We start from the raw sequence: 20,712 nt of genomic DNA on the forward strand, positions 1-20,712 counted from the left end.
TGCTAACCACTAATCTGTTCTATTTATCCATGTATTTGTTATCTTCCACAATGAGTGAAATCATGCAGTATTTGTCTTTCTCTGTCTGGCTTATTTCACTTAACGTCATACCCTCAAGGTCCATCCATGTTGTTGCAAATGGGACGATTTTGGGTTTTTTTATGGCTGAGTAGTATTCCATTGTGTATGTATGCCACATCTTCTTTATCCATTCACCTGTAGAAGGGCACTTGGGTTGCTTCCACATCTTGGCTATTGTGAATAATGCTGCAGTAAACATAGGGGTGCATAAATCTCCTTGGATCATTGATTTCAAGTTCGTTGGATAAATACCCAGTAGTAGGATAGCTGGATCATATGGTATTTCTATTTTTAATTTTTTGAGAAATCTGCATTCTGTTTTCCATGGTGGCTGCACCAGTTTGCATTCCTGCCGACAGTGTATGAGCATTCCCTTTTCTCTACATCCTCTCCAGCATTGGTTGTTTTTTGTCTTGGTAATTATAGCCATTCTGTCTGGTGTAAGGTGATATCTCATTGTAGTTTTGATTTACATTTCCCTAATAATTAGTGATGTTGAACATCATTTCATGTGTCTCTTGGCCATCTCTCTATCTTCTTTGGAAAAATATCTGTTCATATCCTCTGCCCATTTGTTGATCAGGTTGTTTGGGTTTTTTTTGTTGTTGAATTGTAGGACTTCCTTATATATTTTGGAGATCAACCCCTTGTCGAATAAATGATTTGCAACAATATTTTCTACAATGTTGTTTTATTCGAGTCCTCTTGGAACTTGTAGGGTTGCTGCCTTAGTAACTAGAAGTGTTTTTTGCTTATAGAAGATTTGTTGTGCTTTATTCTAAAAGACTGAAGATATACACTAAATACACACAAACGTTCAAATTTGCATGACTGCCCCTGAGACCTTTAGCCTTGAGATTCCACTTAATTAAAATTCACAATAAGTAGGCCTGATTTAGATTGAGCAGAAATGAAATTTATGTTTGACTACAGACGAAATGGTTTATTAAGCCACATGATACTATATACTCACTCAGATTTCAAGTGAGTATATTTACTCTCCTTAAGAGAAGTTTTAATTACATTACCTTTATTGAATGTGTTTTGTGTCCAGAATCTAGTCACTGTAATGATAATCACTATAGTGTCACAAAGGAAATTGCTTTTATGAAGTTTAAGTGGAAGGTAAAAGTATTTTGCAATTAATGAACTGTATAGAAAAATACATGAACAAGAGTCGGAGTATGTGAACTGCGACATATAGTATATGCACGGTGTTTATGCTGTGTATACTATGAATAGTATTAGGCATATTTAAAGAGAGAGAAAACTAGAAAAACTGGGAATTAAGCTGACTTCTAAAAAACGGAGTGGAATTTAGAAAAGCAGAAAAGAAATTAGTTTAGGGTAATGGCTTAAAGTTGGTAGTGGGCTGAGCTGAACAGCAAACGTTCTGAGCAAAAACACTGCGGCAGGAACAGATATGTCCCGTTGTGTAGTAACTAAGAACAAGCTTCACTTCCCATTCCCGCTTCTCGTGGCCCCTCAGCCCCAGACCTCCCCCGAAGTTCATGCTCTCTACCTTTTCTTCTGCTGTTCTCTCGGCTGGGCTGCCCTTCCTCCCTTTCCCAACCTGCTGAAATACCTCTCATGACCAAGGCCCGGTCCACATCTTACCTTTGCTTGAATCCTCCCTTACCTGCCTGAGAACAAGTAGTCATTTTCCTTCCCAGCAGCCCTGGCTGATGGTCGTGCCCAGCCCAGCATTCTTCAAACTGCATTTCAGTTACAGTTGTTTCCTCAGCAGTGAGGCCTTCTTGCAGGTAAGAACCACGTGCCATCTTGCTATCCTCAGTTCTGACAAAAGAGATAGCGCCTGACCCCAAGTAGGTGCTCCAGAAGTGGACCCTGTGCTATAGGGACTAGTGGGCAAAAAAATATTTCCCTATCTGCATTTCCTGTTAACTTCAGTAGATTCTACAGTTATGGAAGTAAAAGTTTTGTTTTGTTTTTTTTGTAGAGTTAATATGTCCTAAAGAGAGAAATCAGAAAAATACCATTTTTTTCCAAACTTTAATAATAAATATATATGTAAATATGTAAAGACTGAGTGAGTTCTTAACTTTATTTTTTAGATTTTTCTTATTAACCCAGCAGAGTTGTTTTTTTGGTTTTAGAGGTCTTTCATATTCAAGTGTTTAAAAAATCCATCTGATTGTCATCTTAATATGACTATATGTTTGTTAGTTCAGAAAAATACCCAAGAGATATATATATATGTATATATAAACTTGTATTAGTTAACTTAGAAGGAGGCAGAGTGAAGGTGAAAGGAATTAGGCCAGCGAAGGAAAGAGAGAGCCTGAGAGGTTAACAGTCCTGCCTAGAGTAGAATCTTCCCTGGAAGCCAGCCAGACACAGCATCATTCACCGTGGAACCCTGCCCACCAGGTCCCACTGTTTTCTACCTGCGACCCTGCCCACTCCTTACAGAGGCTGCAGGCTCTATTAGGTACTAAGACTGGACAGCCATGTCCCTAGGCTTTCTCTGCTCTATCTCATGACGGATTATTGTAGAATGAAAACTGGGTTCCCATACTGGATCGATGTTAGTTATTTATCATTTGGGAGCTGAATTTAGCATAGTGTTTATATACTAAAATGCCGTCTTGGCGTTCTGTTAGGCTACATACTCCAGAAGAAAAACCAGGTGAGAAGAAACACAGGGAAAGCTGGTTCCAAGTTTTTTGTTTGTTAAATTCTTGAGTACCCTAGTCTTCAGTGAGAGGCAGATATCCTTAAGACATTTATAGTAAATAAACCCTAATGTCTAGCTTATGCCTCCTTTGTTCCTGTTATTGTTTCTGACTTCTGTGTGCCTCACAGGTAGAGAATTCAGCTATACCTTTTTTAAAAAAGGAAAAAGCCACATCTCCGAGCCTGCTTTGCCCCAAACTATCCCATTTTGGTTCTCCTAATTTTTTCCAGCGTCTTTCTTCTGAAGGAGGTGGGAGGTTTCAAGTCGGGATAATCAGTGAGCTGACTTCCTCTGGTGAAAACAAAACCCTGCAAGATGGTTTTGTGCCTGGCAAATCCATTTTAAAACTATTTGAGACAAAACTTAGAATGCATCCCTTTGAAGCTAGCTGCTGAAACTTGTCCCAGGTTTTACCTGCAGGCGTCTTTAATTTGCTGTACCAAGAAAAACATTCTTGTGTTGTGTGCAGCTAATTTGTAAGACTGCGTTTAGACCATAGCCCCTTTATTCATCCCAAGCTACAAGCTCTTTAGATCCTTCTGATGATGTCATCATGTGCATTTCTTGGCTCTTTCTACTTCCTCTGACATTAGCAAGGGAGAATATCACCAACTGTTGGCTGTCAGCCCTGGCCTTGCAGTGTCTTGCTGTGGCCGCTGCTACTGTTCTGTCAACAAGCAGACCAGATGAGCCTGAAAACATTTTATTCAGAGATGAGAAACAAAGTGGACCAGAATCATAAAGGCAGTGGCAAAGGCAGATTTAGAGTTCTTTGAACAAGATGGCAGAGTGAAGAGAACCCTCTTCTGTCTCAGTAAACAGTCTGTTGGAGGAGCCAGGCCAGAGGATAATTCAGAGGCAGGTGGCTCATGCTGGGGCTCCACTGTGATGAAAAAATACGGAAAGGGATTTATATTGTCTTTCAGAAATCAGTTTTATCTCAAATGATTTTCTAATATTCATTCTGCTGAGAAACAGTTGTAGGAGAGGAAGACAATTCCTCTCCCTTCTAGGTCCCTCTGGCTGGCCTAAGAATTAAGTTGACATGAGACAGAGTAACAGGAGAAAATCAAATTTTAATAATGTGTATAATATACATGGGAGAAACCCATGAAAACTGAGTTACATGCCAAAATGAGAGAGAGAGAACTTTGATAAAAATGGGCTTAGCCGGGACCCTCCCAATCTATCATACTCAGAGTTATCTATGGTGATGGCTCCTTCCTAGGGACAGGCTTTCTAAAATTCTTTTAGCCATTTAGGCGGAAGGTCAAAGTTTCTTTCAGAGACTTTTGTCCTTAAAAATAATCAAGCCAAGGAGACAGTTTTGGAAGTTGGCCAATTTTGAACCCCTACTCTACATAGCCCTTTAAACAGAGTCTTTCAAATTAACCATTTCATTAATTATTGTTAGTGCTTTCTAAGATTGAGCTATAACTATTTGTTGTTTATTGTTACTGTCCTGTAATTATGAAACACTATGTTTATATCAGGACTCAGCAAACATTTTCTTAAAGGATCAGATGATGCAGATTAGAGCTCTATGTAGATACTTACATAACCATTTTAAGACGTGAAAACCTTCTTAGCTTGCGGGCTGTGTTGGCCAACCTCTCTGGTCTTTGTGATCACCTGGTAAGTCTTGTCTGGTAGCTCTCCCCTCACACACACTTAGCTCTACGATTATTAATCCTCCGTGCTGTTTGCCTGACATCAAGAATGTAAAGACAGTTCCTTTCCTAAAAGATCTCACAGTCTCAAGAGAAGGAAACAGAAAACATATTTATTCCAGGTGTTTATTGTAGAGTAGTGTGATGAATGTTGTCATTGATGTCCAGAGACTGTGTGACGGGGTGAGAGCGCTCCACAGAGGATATAATCTTGTGACGAGCTGCAAACACTCCTAGGCAGCAGAGGGTGGACAGTGCGTTCCAGGAAGGGAGAGAGTATTTATTAATGTAAGACATTTATTTTGGTTTTTTCATCTCAATATAAGATCTCAGTTTCCAGATTAGTATAGATAACATCAGCTCAGTGACTACAGAGAACTTATAGACATTCTGAGGAAAGGCACGTGGTTTCAACAGTTAAAGAGGACAATAGGTATACCGTTTAAATATTTGACTTCTGCTTCTTCTGAACACGTCATTTTTCTTTAGTAGACACTCATTGCCAGATAAGTTAGACCTGAAACACACAGATTTAGACATGTCACTGAAGAGGTTATATACCTCACGTACGTGATGAGCTTATGTAAGGTTTACCGGACCAGGATTCTTGAGCACACTACTCCATTCCAAGTTTGTTACTAACTGTAGTTTTGAGCAAAATCGGTGCTCTCTGCTAATTTGTCTTTAATAGGATAGAGTTGAAGTAGATGATTTCTAAGGCCCCTTCCGGTTCTAGATGCTGTGACTATAATTAGACAGAATGCATATTGATAGATATTTTTTTTCTCTGCAGAAATCTAATTTCTTTGTCCAAATTTCAAATTCTCACTTACTCGAACTCCAATCAACCCCAAAATGAACTATGATACTATGTAATAGTGCGCCATATGCAAAAAAAAAAGTCAGGATTTATGGTGTCCCTGCAGTTATCATGTGGAACACAAATGCTGTGTCACTGGAGAGGCAATATTGCACAGCCTCTGAAAGCAGACTGGCCACATTCAAATCCTGCCTCTAGCTCTGTGACTTTGGATAAGTTCCTTAGCCTCTCTGTATCTGTTTCCTAACTGCCAAATGGGAATAATACAGGACCCATTTCACAAGGTTGTTACAAGGATTAAATGCATTAATAGTTGTAGAAGTCTTGGGGCTGGCCCGGTGGCACAGGGGTTAAGTGCGCATGTTCCGCTTTGGTGGCCCAGGGTTCACTGGTTCAGATCCCAGGTGCAGACATGGCAGCGCTTGGCATGCTGTGCTGTGGCAGGCGTCCCACATATAAAGTAGAGAAAGATGGGCATGGATGTTAGCTCACGGCCAGTCTTCCTCAGCAAAAAGAGGAGGATTGGCAGCAGTTAGCACAGGGCTAATCTTCCTCAAAAAAAAAAAAATACTTGTAAAAGTCTTAGAATTGTGTTTGGCAAAAATAAGTGCTCAGAGTATGTCAGTTATGATTATAAGTAAAGATTATTATAAATAATCCATTTATAAAATTTGACATTCAAACCATTAAAATGTTTTAAATTAAAGGTTAATGCCCTTGGAAATTGCTCAAATATGATGCTGAACAAAAAACACAGGTAAAAATCTATATGTGGTATGCTTAAAATTCCCATATAGTTACATATGAATGGAAAACATACTGGCAAAAATCACACCAAAATATTGGTATTTTTGGTAGCTAGTCTGAAAAGATAGCCCATAAAGAATTATGCCTCCCAGAATTTACACCCTTCTGTTGTCTTCTTGAAAATGAAGTGGCCCCATATAATCAGTAAAATGCAGCAGAAGTGACATGGTGAGACTTTTAAGGCTAGGTCATCAGAATCCTGCAGCTTTTGCCTTAGTGTCTTGGAACACTTGCCCTGGGGGGAAGCCCACTGTCATTTAAGAGGTCCAGCTACCCTGAGGCTGGCATGCCATGGGGACGCCCAGGCTAACTACATGGAGCGATGTTTCACCAGCCCCCAGTGTTCCAGCCATCCCAGTCCAGGTGCCCGACAGTGAGTGAAGAAAGCTGTAGATGATTCCAGACCCAGTGACGTCTGACTGACATACCCAAGTGAGAACTGCCCAGCTGGACTCAGTCAGCCCTCAGAACCCTGAGATGTTCTGAGAGCCTTCCATATACAGGGAGGCAGACAGAATATACGGAGAGCAAGAGTTCTAGTTCTTATATCTTGGAGCAATAATTATTAATCCTAGCTGGAGATTAAAATTACTTGGGGAGCTTTAGAAAATACCAATGTCGTCACCCTAGCCCAGATCAATTAAATCAGGATCTTTGGGGGTCAGACGCAGATACAGAGACAGAAGTCAAATACTGTTAAAATGTAAATTTTATAAATTATATTTTTCAATACATTATATACTTCATTTACTTCATTTCCCAATTCTTATGTGTTGTCCTTTTCCAAGATTATATATAGCATATATATATATATATATATATAGCATATGGACTTTCATGTTACTCGATGTAGATATTCTAGATTTCTTTACTTATAAATACAGTTATATTAGATAGAAACAAACCACGTAGGGACCAAAAACAAGAAATCTGAGTATTAAATTTCAATATCATCTTTTGCCCTCTAAAATTAGACAAAAGAAATTTAGAACATACTTAATCTATTATCTCTTTCATCCTTAAAAAATATTTCAGTATCTCTTGGCCAAAAAATATATATATATTTATATATATAAAATAACATATAAATTAGTTACATGATCTCTTACATCAAGTACATTTAAACAATTCATAGCTGAACATTTTAGCCGTTCACTAGCATGCTCTTCTATAACTTGTGAAGGTTGTAAGTGTTTCAGTCTCTCCTAAATTATGTTCTGCAGTGGAAACAACAGCAGACCGTAAGTGGGCGCTGATGGTGGAGATGTTAGCATCGCAGCGTCTCTAATTTCCTGGGACAACAGTTTTGAAAATAGCCACAGATCACACAAATAGAGATACAGTTAACAAGAAAAAGGCTTACTTATCCTGTGATGATAGAAATAGTGCTATGGCACAAATGTCTGTTAAACTAAAAAGTATTTTTAATATTGAAGTTGTACCTTTTTTTTTTTTTTTTTACCGCAAGAGGTCCCTGATTCCTGAATCATGTTTGATGCATGCAGGCTATTTTATATACATGTCAGACCATTGCAACAATTTCCTATGATTTCCATGACTCTGTATTAACCAATCTCGTAATACAGGAGAGATAAACTTTTATTCTTTAGAACTAAGTTTTTTGAAAATTTCCTTTAATCTCATCTGGATGCAGAAAATACCAGCATCTAATGATATAAGAGGGGTGGAAAGGCAACCAGGAGAATGGTTGCTATAAAGTGGCAGTGAGGTAGAATCCCTTTGAGGTAAAGTGGAGACGCAGACTACTCTCAGTTGAGAACAAACAAGACCATCCCTTTCTTTCCATGTTAGGTCTAAATTCCCTGTCTTGTCCAGTCAATGTTAATCTATCTAGAATCATAATATAATTAAACATGATCATTTTTTTCATTTGGGGTAAAAAAATGGAAGATACTTTAAATAGGATGACTTGGATAGGAGAGTTTTTTGTCACTCATGGTTAGGTTATACCTTACAAATCATATTATTAGTTTGAGTATAAGTAAATATAAATATCCCTGCCCCTGCCCCTTCCCCTGCACTGACCTAGGTGTTCATTCATTGAACGCCTGCTCCATGCCAAGCAAAAAGTTTTACTCCTTATCTTTAGGAGTTTATAGTCTCTTTGGGGAGATAATTGGCAATTATAATTTAGTATATTATGTTTAACATAACTCTTCCTTTGGTTCAATAGCTTGATTTATTTCAATAAAAAGATAAGTGTATATTATAGGCAACAATACTATATTATAAACTTAAAAAACCGCTAAAAGACTAGATCTTAATTGTTCCCACCACAAAAAGAAATAATAATTGTGTGGCACAATAGAGGTGTTAGCTAACGCTACAGTGGTGATCATATTGCAGTATATAAATGTAGCAAATCACCATGTTATACACCTTAAACTTGAACATTATGTGTCAGTTATCTCTCAATAAAAATATATTTAAAAAAAGATGAGTGTGCATTTGTGTAATTGTATCTCCTATTGTTTTAATGATTTAAGGTTAAAAGGGGACAAAAATATTTTACCTGACAACAGGCAATGACCTTTTATAGTAAGAGCAACCCATAATCTACCATTAGGTATCTGTTTGTACAGGTTTGCCTTTTCAGTTTGTTGATTTCAGTTTGCCTTGTGAACCAAACAAGGACACCCCCATCAGTACCCCGGCGAGTAATTTTTGCCAACTAATATATAATGTTTGCACTCTTTTTGCATTAGGCTTATTAAAGGATACTAATAAAATGAATATAGGCAAGAATCTTAACGCTTAATCTTAATGCTTTGTTTTTTTAAATTCATTTGGAAATGAAACAGTAGCTTTTGAATGGTAGTTTATGTTTTGATCACTAGATGGCACTAAGCACATATAGCTAAGGACAAAACAGCATTTTTCTTAACAGTTGTTTCTAGATACAGAAGCTTAAGTATATAAATGTTTTCAGCATGGTATACTATAAATCTTTGTTATCCAGCCCACAAAATTTCTATTGCTACAACAGCTTTGTTTTTCTGGGCAAATTAATTTCACGTATGACTCCTTCAGATAGAATAAATTCTGAGAGAGTCAGCCTCTGACGTTACTTTGATAGTCATTCATCAAACTATTCTGTTCTAACCAATTGTGTTACTTTTTCTTTCTTAAATTAGCCTTATCTTACTAGTACCCTCTTTTCTCTGAAAAACAGAGATATGTTAATTCTTTTAAGGGCCATTACTTGGCTTCTGGGATATTGAGAGATCCTAGAGATTTACACACAAATGTCCCCATGGGGCAAAATACAAGAAGAGTTCTTGGTCCCCTGATGTCTGCACATTATTCTTAAAGTGTAACATATTCTTTCTTTTGTTAAATTACTTTTTGGTCTGGTTATAATTAATTCTTGCAATGTATTGTTTTCTGAATAGAGATGTTCTAGGTTGCAAATAATTGATATCCTTAATGTTTCAGCTGTTATTAAATTGAGTTATTTTACATGGCCAGAAGAAGTCCAGAGTTTGGGTGGTCCTTCCAGCGGTGTTTAATTCAGTGTCTTAATCAGAGACCCAGGTTCCTTTCAAACTTCCACTTGGCCGTCCCTGTGATGTCAGACCTGTGCTTTGTGTTCATTGAAGACAGCTGCTGCAATTCCAGATGGAACACACAGTCATGGCAAAGTCCAGAATAGAAGAGGGATGTGTCCTCCTATGTGGATTCCTTCTTATCAGGTTATATAACTCCAGAGACCCCCAGCTGAGTTCCCCTCATGTCTCAGTGGCCGTGCATGGGTCTCCTGCACCTTCCTAAACAATCACTGGCTGGGAGAAGGAATTAGCAAGATAGGTTAGACTGATAGACTCCCACGCCCTCCGTGAGCACCCAGACCTTCAGGGGAAGATAAAACCTCAGCCAAAACCAGTGTACTCTCCCACAGAGAAGAGGCGGAATCCAGAGTACATTTGGGCAGGCAGACAATAGACAAATGTTTCATTTTGGTTTTTGGCTTAGAGACTTCTTTCCTGTCCTGACATTCTTGAAATGTAACTTTCATTTCTGTTATTTCAAGTGCGTGACTCTGTACAGAGTTAGAGGTGTGGCCCATCTCTGTTGCAGAGTTGATCACTCAGCACAACCTCTTTCACCTCTTGTTTTGTTTGTGCGTGGGTCCTTTTCTCAGCAGTTAAATAAGGTGAGAACTGGAGGTCTCTTTATCTGCTTAGTAGTGCTATCTTGCCCAGAGAACAGTATCTCTAAAATGCTTTATGAATCTAGTAGCATTTCAACCAAGTCTGCAATTGTCTGCTGAAGATTCACAGCTTTCAAGGCACCACGTCAAGCACTGTGGTGCATTTGAGCAAGAATTCTGGAGATGTTGCTGCTGTCTGCCTTGGAGCTCAGCCTGACCCCTTGAACTGTAATGACCCAAAGGAACAGAGCCAGCAGTCCCAGCTGAGTGATTCAAGTCCTTCGGCTTTCACTGTCATCTGCAGTGCCTTCTGGCTTTTTCTGGCTTGTTTTTCCATTTGGCATCTCAGCACCTCTCAGAGGCTGAAATAGAGAGGCTCTTGTAGTCTGAGTTCCACTTGAAACAACACTACTGGGACTCTGAGGACCCCGGCTCCCTTCTTGGCTGCTTCATGCCGAAGATGTGTTTCTGGTGCATTATCTGAATATTTGTTTGTTATCTGTATTCAGCAAATATTTGTTGAATGATTGAAAGGATATTTATTAATTGACATTTCAGTTACAGTAAGGTTTTCTCTGATTTGAAAATGCCACTTATATTGTATATTATATTATCTGTTTTAACAGTTTATCAGTTCTTGTCAAGTAGCCAACAGATATTCTCAACTGACATTTTCAATCATGTTTGTAAGTAAAGAACAGGAAGTATTCTTAAGCAGCAGTTAGTAATGACGATATTGCTAGATTGTTCAAACCTCGTTTTTATCCTTTTACCTATAGCTTTGAGAGAGAGAAAGTTTTTTGAAAAGACACTGAGTCGAAATATTTTAAAAAGAAAAATCACCTTGGTATTTTTATTTTTCAGAAAACTGTGGAATATATTTTCCAGAAGTGAAAAGAGATCCAGGCAGATATTTATACAGTTGTCCGGAATCTGTAAAAAAGTGGCTTCAACAGCTAAAGAATGCTGGGAAAATTCTTTTGTTAATTACCAGTTCTCACAGCGATTACTGTAGACTTCTCTGCGAACACATCCTTGGGTAAGTGATGAGTTATTCCATCTTCATGGTCTTACAAAATACTGCTAGCAGATTAGACCAGTGTTTTTTCAAGAGTGCTCAACTGTGACCATATCGTTACTTTAAACAATGCTGAGTGACAACTGGCTGTTTCTCATAACATCCCTCAACATCTGCTGACCACAACACACCCCCCAAGAGTGTTTTAGTGAAACTATATCACAGGGGGCCAGGATGCTCATAGCAGGTTGATGGTTTGAGCTTTAGATTTTATGGAAGGTGGATGGACTGACTGCATGTCCTTCAGGTAATCTTCCATGAATTTGGTTTCTCAGCTTTGGATGATTTTTGAAGGACACTGAATTGTAGATTACACTCCCTGATACATACTTGGGGTACAATCTGTCTGTGGCCATTTCAGTGTGGAGCCATGTACTTAACCATGTAGCACAGCCAGGGGTGGGATTGACATCCATGAAAATCGAGGCAGTGTAAATGCATGGACTTAAAGTTAGACCGACAGATGTGGGTTCAAGCCCTGCCTTGCAACTTACTCAGTGACTTAGGGTAGGTTCTGTAACCTCTCTCAGTCTCAATTTCATCGTCTTTAAAATGGAACAATGATACTTCACGGGTGTGAGGGGAAGTTTAAATAGCCTAATACAGGGAAAGCATTAGGCAGAGTGGTTCTAAGTTTCAGTAGGCGTTAATACTCACTTATGTCATTCTTGTGGGCAATACTGGGGAGTACCCCTGGTCAGAGGCAGGTTGTAAAATGGGCTGTTAGATCTCGCCTAGTGTTTCCTCACATTTCAGCAAATACTGAATTGCTGTGAGTATGAAGCAAATTTTAGCCTCAAAACTGACCTCTGGTCAACTTCTGTAGCCTCCTGATTTCTCTGTTCGTCAGCACATGTGACTTTACATTAGTCTGTGGTGTACTTACAGTCTATTGGTGGATTTTCTGCTTTCATAATAATATATAGGCTTGGGATCCTTGGAGTGAATTAAGGCTGAAGTCCTGGATACCTTGGGAGGTGCCTCTTGTAGAGACATTTGCTGTCCCAGGAGTGGAACCATGCTTCAGAATAGACACTCGAGTCTTAATTTCTTTTTCATTAGCATAGATAACCAAAGTTTTTCTTCTCTTACTTGCTCATCAGTGTAGCTTGTGGTTTGTAAAAGTATTCTGGAATGTTGGGTACGTATTTTCTTTGCAATGCCACAGTGAGTCCCTCAGGAACAACGACTGTCTTTCCTTTGCCATCCTCAATAAGCCTTAATATGTTATTAAATACAGACCAAAAAACAATTATTGTTGTTAGCTAACAATTGCCACATTATAACACTACATTGATTTTCAGAATAAGGTGTCTCCTTCAGTTTTGAACTCTCTGAAATATGTCATCTGACGTGATACAATGCTAGCTTTCTGTTGGACCTATGTAACAAAAAATTATTAATAATTCTTTATGCTAATAAACCCAGACAAATTTCAGGCCCCAAATTTGAAGGCATAGGTCGTGACTATTTTAGCTGTTAGAAACTATTGAATTCACCCCCTGTATTACCATCATGAGAAAGCCAGCTTAGCACCTAGAGTTAATGAGTTAATGAGCTTTTCCCCACTTATGTTCATACCTGGAGGTGCTGTCAGGAAGACTAGTGCTCGACCACCTTCTATTTGCAGTGTGATCCACTTTAAAATGTATAGAAAGCATGTAAAAGTTAACAAAAGATAAGAAATGATGCTGTGGTCTAACAGACGAAGATTAAGTGCTATTTTATATGGACCTTTTCTAATTCCTTAAAATCAATTTATGAAAAATATTGTTGGTTTTTTAGGAATGATTTTGCAGATCTTTTTGACATTGTGATTACAAATGCCTTGAAGCCTGGTTTCTTTTCCCATTCGCCAAGTCAGAGGCCTTTCCGAACACTTGGTAAGTTAACGTTTTGTTTCTTCCTTCTAGTTAAAATTTGTTCACTCAGTTACTCAATAAATACCTGTTGGCTGACAGCCATGTGCAAAGTGCTGTGTTGGATACAGCAGGGGCTATAAAAGAAATACCAAGTCGTCTTTGGCCTCATGGGGATGCAGAAACAAACACACAAACAAATCAGTAAATGCATGGGATGGTCACAGGTCATGTTACCTGTCATGAAGGAAATGATTGCCTGATGAGGTGGAGTAATCCGGTAGGCCAGCTCAGAGTGGCTGGCCAGGGAAGGCCTGCGCGAAAAAGTCGGGTAAGGTAACTTGCAGGTGGGACCTGAGGGATGAGTAATAAGAGCAGAGGAAAAATGTCCCGGGCAGTGACAAACAAATGCAAAGGCCCAGTGGGAGAGTAGTTTGGGGAGTTCCAGTGACAGGGAAGAGGCCTGTGATTCTGGCACACAGTCGTGGGGAGAGAGGGCATGAAGCTAGAGAGGCAGCGAGCCTCATATGCCGTGCTCATGGGTTTAAGTCTATTCCGTGAACAATCTGAAGCTATTCTATTGAGGTATAAGAGTTGACATAGAGACCTCTTTGGCTAGTGGGTAGGGAATGGATTGGATGTGGAGAAGATAGAGAGAAAGAGGAAGACCAGGCAATTGAGTGTCCCAAGTGGGGATTGTGTTTGTTTGGTCTGAGGAAGCAGTACTGGTGATGGAGAGATGGAGATATATTTAAGATACATTATGGAGATGGAAAACATAGGACTTGGTGATGCTTTAGAAGCAGCAGATGAAAAGACAGGGAGAATCAAAAATGACTTCCAGGTGGTTGATTTTTCTTTTTTCTCAATTGAACAAATACGTGAATGGTGGGACCATTTACAGCCATGAGCAAGAATGCAGAGGAGAACTTTGTGAGAGGTAGGGGTTATAACTATTAGGAACTCATTTTTCAGCATATTAATTTTGAAATACCTGTGAGTTCTCTGACTGGAGCTATCATTTAGGAAATTGTCTAAATGAGCCTGGAGTCCAAGGGAACAGGTGTAGGCTTAGGATATAAATTTGAGAGTCATCAGCTCATAGAGGGATATTCAAAGCCATGGACTTATATGAGGTCAAATACAGAGACAGTGTAGATAGGCAAACGGCCCTGACCAAGCTCTGACACAGTCTGACATTGAGGGTGGAGAAGAAAGAGTGCAGTGTAGGACAGATGATAATGGGGGAAACAGGAGTTCAGAAGACAGAGAGGAGAAGAGAGAGTGTCACCTAGGGCAAATGCTCGTGAAAAGTCAATTGAAAAAGGAAAGAGAAATATCCATTGGAATGAGCAAGATGGAGATCATACCCGTGTCTTGATGAGCGTGGTTGGAGAGAGAAACCAGATTGCAGTGTCTTGAAGAGCTCCTTGGAGGTAGTGGAACCAGTGAGTGTAGGCAATTCTTTTTTAGAATTTTAGCAGTGAAGATAGTCGAAGAATTGAAGTTTTACCCGGAAGACAATGTAGGATCAAGGGCATATTTTTTTTTTTTTTAAACTGAAGAGACTAGAATGTGCATATGTGCTAATAAGAATGGTCTAGTATAGTGTTTTCAACTATGGCAGTTTTGCTCCTCAGAACAGATTTGGCATGTCTGGAGATGTTTTTGTTTGTCACAACTTGGGAGGTAGGATGCTACTGGCACCTAGTGGTTAGAGGCCAGGGATGCTGCTAAGCAGCCTACAACACACAGGACAACACCCACATTACCACCAACAAAGAATTATCTGGCCCCAAATCTCAGTAGTGCCAAGGTTAAGAAAACCTGGTCTAGTTAGAAAGGGAGAGATTGATGGTGTTTTTTATATATTGGTTTAATGTGTTACATGAATCCTTGATGTTAAGAAATAATCTGTTATCAGGGATTCAAATAATACTCTTTGCATTAAACCAGAAAAAAAATGTTAATGTTTTTCCACTCTTCACAAACATATTTAACTACACAACTAAGTACTCAATAACTAATAACTCAATTTTTATCTGCAAGATTTCATATTTTGTTCCAAGAAAATCTATACCTGTTCTACACCTACGGTAGTACTTATGCCATTCCACAAAGATTTTTATTAAAATTTCACACATAAGCACACATTCACACCAGTAACGGAAAACAATGCATATTAAAAATAAACCACATTTTTTAATTGCAGACCACAAATGCTTTAACTTATACTGATAAGTTACCACATTTTAGGCAGTATTTCTCTATTTAATTGAAGAGTATCCAGAGATGGATGAACTGGTTAAAAACTATTACCATGTAGAAGTACCTATCTTATGACTTCTGTGTAGTATTTTCTTTTGGTAATACAGCATCAAATTGGATTCGAGGTCTAATATGATAATGATGGTTATCTAAACTATATTTTCAAATGTATTCATTAAAAGACTTGATGTCATCTTGACTGAATTTATAGTATGAAATGTTATAAATCTTAGCTTAAAAATATGCAGATAATAAATATACCATTCTGAAAAATTGTTTTACATTTAGGTTTCACAAAAACTTGTTTTAAAAGGCAGTCTACTGCTTTTCATTCTCTTTCATAGTTTCAGAGATGAGAAGTCTGCGTTGGTGAGGTAGGACCAAAGTCCTACCATCATTGTCTATAATGTGATTAGAATAAAATGCCCAGGGACCTCAGAATATATGCCATTTCGTGCTTTCCTATAATATATGGAAAAGCTTACCTCAGTTTTTTCACATCCAGAAGGGATCAGACTAGAAGATCGCTAAGTTCTTTCCAGCTTTAGTTTTCCACGTCTCTGATTTAAAATTTTCAGTGAAGATACAATGAATCCTACAGCTTTTGTAGTTAACACACAATAGTTTATTCCCATTTAGAGAGCAAAAAGATTGCCAGAACTCTTAATAAGAGGATCATACTGCTCATATCAATCAATCTCTAATTCATCATGTTCTGTCACAGTGTTTATTTTTGCTGCTGATTCCGATTCTTCACCTCCCTCTCACTGCTCTGTCTCCGTTTCCTCCCCTTTCTCTTTAAATATCTCTGTTCCCTAGTGTTCTCTGTTGTCCTCCTCTCTTCCTGCTGCCTTGGGGTGTCTGCCACTCTGATGGTTTTAGCTGTCATCTGTACACTGACTCCCAATTCCTTATCTCCCAGCTTCGCTTTTCTCTGACTTACAGAGGTCTGTTTCTGTCTTCTGAACTCTCCACACCCCATAGCCCTAGTGTCTCATGAAACTCGACATGCCTGTAACAACTTACTAATTTCCCCTCCCATCTTAGCATGCTCCTCTGCCTGTATTCCATAATTTCATCATAGTTTTTCCAAGCATGCATCTTGTCCAAACTACGAAAATCAGTCACCTTCGGTTCCTCTGTTCCCATCACGTCTAACCTATCCTCCACTTTCCTGTGGTTTGTCACCTACCACATCCCTGCCACTGCCCTTACCATCCCTTATATGAATTGGTACACTATTACATCATGTCTGGGTTATTACAATGCTTAATAACTGATCTCTCAGCCTTGGAACCCGCAAACCATCCTCCATATGGCAGTTAAGTTATTGTACAACGCAAGTCCTGTCAGTGTGTGATTATAACTTCAGTGTCATGTAAATCAAGTCACTGCTCGAAACAGTCAAAGTCTCAAGTAAAATTAAGTCAAAGGAGCTTGCTGGGACAGAAGGCGTGGCGGCCATTCCCTGCCCCGAGTGCAGGGTGTCCTCAGCGCAGTCCCACAGGCCTGAGGTGAGCTGTTGTCATGGAGACAAGAAGGAGAGGGTGGTGCCAGGGCCGAGGGGCTGAGCTCCTCCTGCCAGACTTCGCCAGTGTGTAGGGACTGTTTGGGGGCGAGGAGCCTCTTCTAGGCAAAATCTGTGTCTCCATGGTTCCCCATCACTTGAGTTGCGTGCCGGGCCTCCTCCTGAGTGCCAAGGCTCGGTGTGTGTGGGGAGGGGCCTCTCTGCCCTGCAGGATTGTAAATTCACTGGGAAGAGGACTGTGTCTGTCTTTTTCACTGCTCTGTCCCCAGTGCTGCCAAATGGCCCCTCCTGCCACTCCCAATTTGGGAATTGTGGCCCAAAAAGCTATCTTTGGTCTCTTGGCCTCAGCTGTCACCAGTACACTGACTCCCACATCTTTCCCTGGCTGAGACCTCTTTTTCAGACCCTCATACTGCTTTTCCTCCTGCACACCAAAGCTCCGCTCTGTATTCTGAAATCAAACTTGATACTCTCCTTCCACCTGGAAACCAAACACAACCAAACTGCTGGTCGCCTGTGCGCCTTATCTTCTTCCTTCACCATGCACTGAATTCCCCCAGCTAGGAACCTCCTCCTCACCCTGTCACATCCAGTGCGCAGTGCATCAAGTCTTATTTAAGTCGACCTTGGAAGTTTCTCTTCTCTGCCTCCCCAACCTTCACAGGAGGCCTTCATCACTCTCTTCCCTATGAGGCTTCTAACTCCTCCCTCTGCCCTGACTTTATACCTTCCTTCCATCTCTTGCCCACTACCTTCAAATACTTTTCATTAACACAGATTTCCATTTATCCTTGCTTTAAAATTTCCAGTTTATTTGACACTACGCATTACTGTTAGGCACACAATATATTTAATCACACGCACACACAATCTCATTGGCTCCCCACTCCATATAGCATCCTAAGGCTAATTCCAAATCTGGTTGCTAAATTGCATTTTCTTCCCCACTCTCTCTGCTCCCTACGAGTGCCCATTATTCTATCTTTGCTGAAATGAATGCGTTTTATTTTTCTATCAGGTTTTTCTTCCTGCTGGTCTCTCTACATGAGTGTTTCTCAGACTTTAATGTACGCTCAGACCACCTAGGGATCATATAAGATGGAGATTCCGGTTCAGTAGGGTTTGATGAAGATTTAGATTCTGCATTTCTAAATATTCTGGTCAAGCAGGTACTACGGTCAGAAGACCACCAATGACAGATTTTAGTCAGCCCAAGAGAATGTCTTAATGTCTTTAATTGAAGATTGTTATTCTGCAAAGAAACAAACTTCCTAGGTGTGGAAATGAGCTAGGTAGTTAAGCGTATTGAAACCAAAGGAAATGACTTTGAAAGAATTGTTATTAAAGAACTCTGAATTCTGAATGAATAGTAAATCCCCAAAACCAAAGTACATAAGTGTTTTGCTTTCTAGTCTATTAAATTTGCTCCAGCTCACTGGCAAGGTATTTATTTCCTTAATAGTATAATTTTCCTTTTATGGCTCCCAACACAGGCATTTTAGCAGATATTTTACTTGAAAAATCTCTTACTGATCATGCCAAAAAAATGAAGTAAGAGTGTATGGAACTGCACAATTGGGGGAAAAAATTTCTAGCTCAAAATTGACGAAGAGAAGTATAAAAGTAAATATGAACTGTTCAATCAAGATATAGGAAGCAAAGAGTAAAGGAAGAAAAGAAAGAAAATTAGTTGTGCTTCTAGCTCAGATTCTGTTTGATCCCACCAGGGGGCAGATTCTCTCATGTTTGTAACTCTTTCCCTGTAACAGTAAAAGATTGGCAATATTCCACATATCTGTCAGTAGATACTGGGTCACGCTTCAACATGCGAATTTGAAGAGAACGCAGCTCAGCCCATAGCAAGTATATACATATGCCAAAGTTCATCAAACTGGATGCTTGAAATATATGTAGTTTACTGTATGTCAGTTAAACCTCAATACGTGTATTTTTTAAAAGTGGAGGAAAAGAATATATATTTGTTTTTATATGTATAAAAGTGTGGTTACCATTTGTGGAAGAGGTGAGCACGTAGCAGATAGAGTTCAAAAATGAAACTTTTAAAAATATAAATGTATTACTGATTCACAAAAAATCACATAAATACATATTTTTAAAACATTGGTAAGATAGCAACACCAAACGCTTTGGGAGTTGGGAGAGTCAGCTGTGAGCTGCCACATGAGCACATTCAGACAGCTGTGGACTGAGGTCAGGAGTCGGCATAGGCACACACAACTCTTCTCACAACTTCTGCCCCTGTGGCAAGTTTATCTTACCTTTGTTCAAGGCTCTCAGCCATGGCCTTGACTGTTTCACTTCCCCGCATGATTTTGTCACTATCATACTGACTAAAATCTTGCTGTTTTTTTCAGTTTTCTTGTCTAATGCTCTTATAATAAGTAAATTAAAAGATTGCTGTTATTATAGAAACAGCTGTATCCAGAAGCAAATTACAGTTTTTAAAGAGTTTTTGTTTGATTTACTCTTCACTTTAATTGATTGTTCCTCCGTGTCTTTATCTAGCCCTCCTTTGCTCCCTAACTTCATTCAGTCACTTTTGGGGGAGTTTGCAGGTCATAGGAACAAGGGTGACCTTTGGTCTCCTATGAGTTTTTCTCCTTCGTCGTTATCTTATAACCCAAACATCTATGAGTCATTAGGTTGAAGGATTTGAGGAAGAATTTGGACAGCGTCTAGAACTTTGGAAGAGAAAATTGTTCTGAACATATATTTTAATAGGAAGATTTCTTCAATTAATGCATTCTACCTCTTAAGAATGCTTTAAATTAAAGCTGTGCATCTTAGAAAAATAATACTGGTTTGCATGTTTCGTAAGATAATGCTGTTTCATGAGTGAATTTGAGGAGGATGGTAAAGATAACAATAAACTTCATAAAATGAAATTCAAAATACAGTCTAAAGTCCCCCTTCTTTTCTTTATCCATTGCCAACCTGTTCTTGATATAAATGGAGGACAGTAACCAGGACTGAATTTGAGTATTATCTAAAGGTGTCACAGGGAATTTGCTGGGCCCCATTCAGTGGAGCTAGCAGGTTATGGACGCCTTCGGGATGCCAGATAAAAATTTCTTTTGTGCTGTAGTTGTTTTTCGTTTGTGGCGATTCCATGAGCCACATTCAAGTCCAGAAATCCAAATTCAGCGATGGTCTGTGGGGCCGTTACCTTAACCCTGTGTCTCCCAGCCCCATTTGAAGTCCTTTGAGGAGTAATTATAACAACCAGGTAACTTGAGGCAGTTTCCTTAACTTCTCCCGATATCAGTTTCTTCACCTGTAAATTGAAGAGATAACAGCTAAGATTTCTTAAATACTTGCCGTGTGGCAGACACTGTTCCCTGTGCTTCATCTGCATTAATGTATTTACATAACCACTCTGTGAGGGAAATACTCTTATTATTCCCATTTTAAAACTGAGGAAACGAGTCACAGTCACTCTCTCTCCTTTGTCCTCCTTTATTTTTTTCTAATATACTTGTTATCATAAAACTTTTTTAATTAAACTTTTTAAGTAAAATCAGTGTCATCATTGTACTCCTTGTAGGTCACATTTGTTTATATTATGTGAAAATAGAGGTTCGTATAACTGTTTCCCATAGTTCATGAAAAGAAGTGTGAAGGTGTTTGGGTTTATAAACATTGTGCTTGAGACTTCCATGAATTTGTTCCTTTGGATTGTCTGGCTTCCACGTCAGTTCTGTTGCTGTCACA

General features: G+C 39.1%; 1 protein-coding gene across 4 annotated transcripts in view; it reads left to right on the plus strand.

Moving 5' to 3' along the window:
• NT5DC1 (5'-nucleotidase domain containing 1) overlaps nucleotides 1-20,712 on the plus strand; it is a 126,336-nt gene that overhangs the window by 88,483 nt on the left and 17,141 nt on the right. For all 4 annotated transcript variants that reach the window (XM_070556862.1, XM_070556860.1, XM_070556861.1 and 1 more), the window contains 2 exons: nucleotides 11,112-11,286; nucleotides 13,111-13,208. In XM_070556862.1, coding sequence (XP_070412963.1) covers nucleotides 11,112-11,286; nucleotides 13,111-13,208 — 273 coding nt within the window. The remainder of the gene's footprint in view (nucleotides 1-11,111; nucleotides 11,287-13,110; nucleotides 13,209-20,712) is intronic.

The sequence above is a fragment of the Equus przewalskii genome, chromosome 9, assembly GCF_037783145.1.
Source record: "Equus przewalskii isolate Varuska chromosome 9, EquPr2, whole genome shotgun sequence".
Taxonomy (NCBI): Eukaryota; Metazoa; Chordata; class Mammalia; order Perissodactyla; family Equidae; genus Equus; species Equus przewalskii.